The 2,371-nt window shown below is 37.4% G+C and overlaps 1 protein-coding gene across 1 annotated transcript in view; it reads left to right on the top strand.

Annotated features, from left to right (window-relative positions):
• Positions 1 to 2: 2 nt before the first annotated feature.
• LOC106106906 (transmembrane channel-like protein 4) overlaps positions 3 to 2,371 on the top strand; it is a gene marked incomplete at its 5' end in the record, with an annotated part of 7,088 nt that continues 4,719 nt past the window's right edge. Inside the window, 3 exons of the mRNA XM_013287565.1 lie at positions 3 to 97; positions 492 to 606; positions 1,470 to 1,580. Of these exons, the coding sequence (XP_013143019.1) occupies positions 3 to 97; positions 492 to 606; positions 1,470 to 1,580 (321 nt within the window). The remainder of the gene's footprint in view (positions 98 to 491; positions 607 to 1,469; positions 1,581 to 2,371) is intronic.

Below are 2,371 nucleotides of genomic sequence, written 5' to 3'. Positions count from 1 at the left end.
CGCTGGACACTGACATACAGCACTGGGAGATATTCGTCTCACTCATTATCACATTTGTTGTCTCTTTCTGCCCCTTGCTGTTCAATTTGATTGTTAAGTGAGTCTCATTCTAATTAGCTATTGCTCGCGACTTTGCGTGGATTTTACAAAACGTAGCTTATGTTAGTTATAGATAACGTAGCGTTTTAATGGTTAAAGAATTGAAATCGGCCAAGTAGCTTTTGTATTTTGAATACGTTATACTTCATACTAATATTATAAATGCGAAAGTATAGATGGATGGATGGATGTTTGTTGGAGTTTGTAGCCTAAACAGCTGAACGAATTTCGATGAAAGTTGAAGATGTAGAGAATAATCTGGAAAACACACAGGCTACACTTTTGTTTTTTTAATTCCACGCGATCGGGTCCGCGGACAAAAGCTAGTACAAAAATAGAAATCTTTCCCCTTCAAGTCTAGATTGACTATTTCATGTCCATCCGTGTCTCAGAATGGAGTACTACAAAACGCGCACCGCACTCTACGTGACACTGGCCCGCACTGGCTTGCTGCACATCAGCACACTGACTATGCTGCTGGTTTACTGGACACACTCCGACACGCCAGTATGTTTACACTTTTAATCTTTATTACTTCAAAATACATGTTACAATGCAGTAGAGACATCTTTAAATTTACTTGTGTCTATATATCTGTGTAAATTCTTGTTTTTTTATCTTACTATTTTACTAATGCCCAAACAAAAGTTTAGATAGGTAGAATGTTTGTTAGAAAGCATGAATTTCTAGAACGGCTCCACGGATGTTGATAAAATTTATCTCAAATGTAGAATATACGCTACTTATTAAATTACCCAGATGTAATCGCTGGCAAAATCTAGTAGCAAAATAAAGTTGTTCTACAATAACCGTGGTAGAGCCCGCTTTAACATCTTCGCACTGCAGGGCCGGCTCGCCCCCAGTAATACCACGATCACACAGAAGACAGGAATGAAGAGGAAGCAATTCCGCGTTTCGTCTGATGAGTGTGGTGCCGGAGGCCTAATTTTAGTCCCTTTTCCTTTCTACTTGTTTTTATGAGGAAAGTATGGGAAGGAAAAGTGGATTTGACGGTGGAGGAGACGCATAGGAAGGGGAAATTTTATGTCCGTCTCCTCTGTCAATTAAGTGCAGCGGTCCCTTTCCATTTCGGTGGGTTCAGGTGGCCGCTTGCTCGTTTGCTACCTTATATTATTAATAAAAAAACATACCTGGGCAATATTTCTGATAGAACACTCAAAAGGCAATGCTTCCGTAGGATTTCGCATATTTGTCTTTTCTTGTTGATGATTTAACCAGCTTTCAACTACGACTCTAACTGATGTCAACTTTCGTGGATAATGGTTCGTGTTAGTTCATTAGTATTCAGTCCACTGTTGCCCATGTATTTGAGGTTACATTAAGGTTGGTTTCCACGGTGCGTATTGCAGTGCTGGGAGAGCGCGCTGGGCCGCGAGGCGTACCGGCTGGTGCTTTTAGACTCCCTCGTATCTTTGTTCCTCCTACCGCTTGTTGAGTTCGCTAGAGGTTTCTTTTTTAAGTAAGTTTTATTTTGCCTTTTATTTGTGTTCTGTTTATTTTCAATTTTTAGTTTTAATTAATTGGCACGACTAATAGAAGAGTGCACTTGTATTAATAATAATACATTTTATTTCGAGCTACACTTCTTTTTTTGCTCATAGTTTAGTAACAGAAAAATCTTAATACCTGTGTTATTTTTTTAAAATGTAAAATTATTGCTTCCACATGCAGCTTTATGCAGGGATTATTATATCTACAATCCAGTCTGCTGGCAATCATATCGATGGTTGAAAGGCTATTTGTTTTAAGGCTATTTGTTTAAAGTTAAATGTTCACGAGAACCATTTAAAGTTTTCATTTAAAAAAAAAACATAGAAGCAAATCCTGCAGATTAAAATTACTGTAATTCTGCATACTTTATGTATTTATTTCATACTAGCTGTTCCCGTGCGACTTCATCCGCATGAAGTTATGAAAGTTTTATTTCATTGTTTACATTTGTCAAATTATCAATTACATATGACAAGACATGATGACGACCTTGCTTCTTAGATGTTGGCAGCAACTTATGGTCTCTTTCCCACATTAGGGTTTTTATCCAAAACATTTAACCCCTAAGTTTAATGGCGTTAAAATATAGCCTAAAGCGTGACGCAAGGATAAAAATAATCATTCAAAAATATGCTGTGATTGCTGACATCTTAGGCAACAAAGAAGTGTGTGTTTACGCTTTATTATAATAGTATAGATGTATAAAAGTCAATATTGCCTAAAATGGCGGTTGAAACAAATGGCCTTTCACCCGTCTAAT

The sequence above is a fragment of the Papilio polytes genome, unplaced genomic scaffold, assembly GCF_000836215.1.
Source record: "Papilio polytes unplaced genomic scaffold, Ppol_1.0 DF822067.1, whole genome shotgun sequence".
Classification (NCBI taxonomy): Eukaryota; Metazoa; Arthropoda; class Insecta; order Lepidoptera; family Papilionidae; genus Papilio; species Papilio polytes.
Note: the sequence above shows the minus strand (reverse complement) of the source record. Positions and strands in the feature narration are given on the sequence as shown.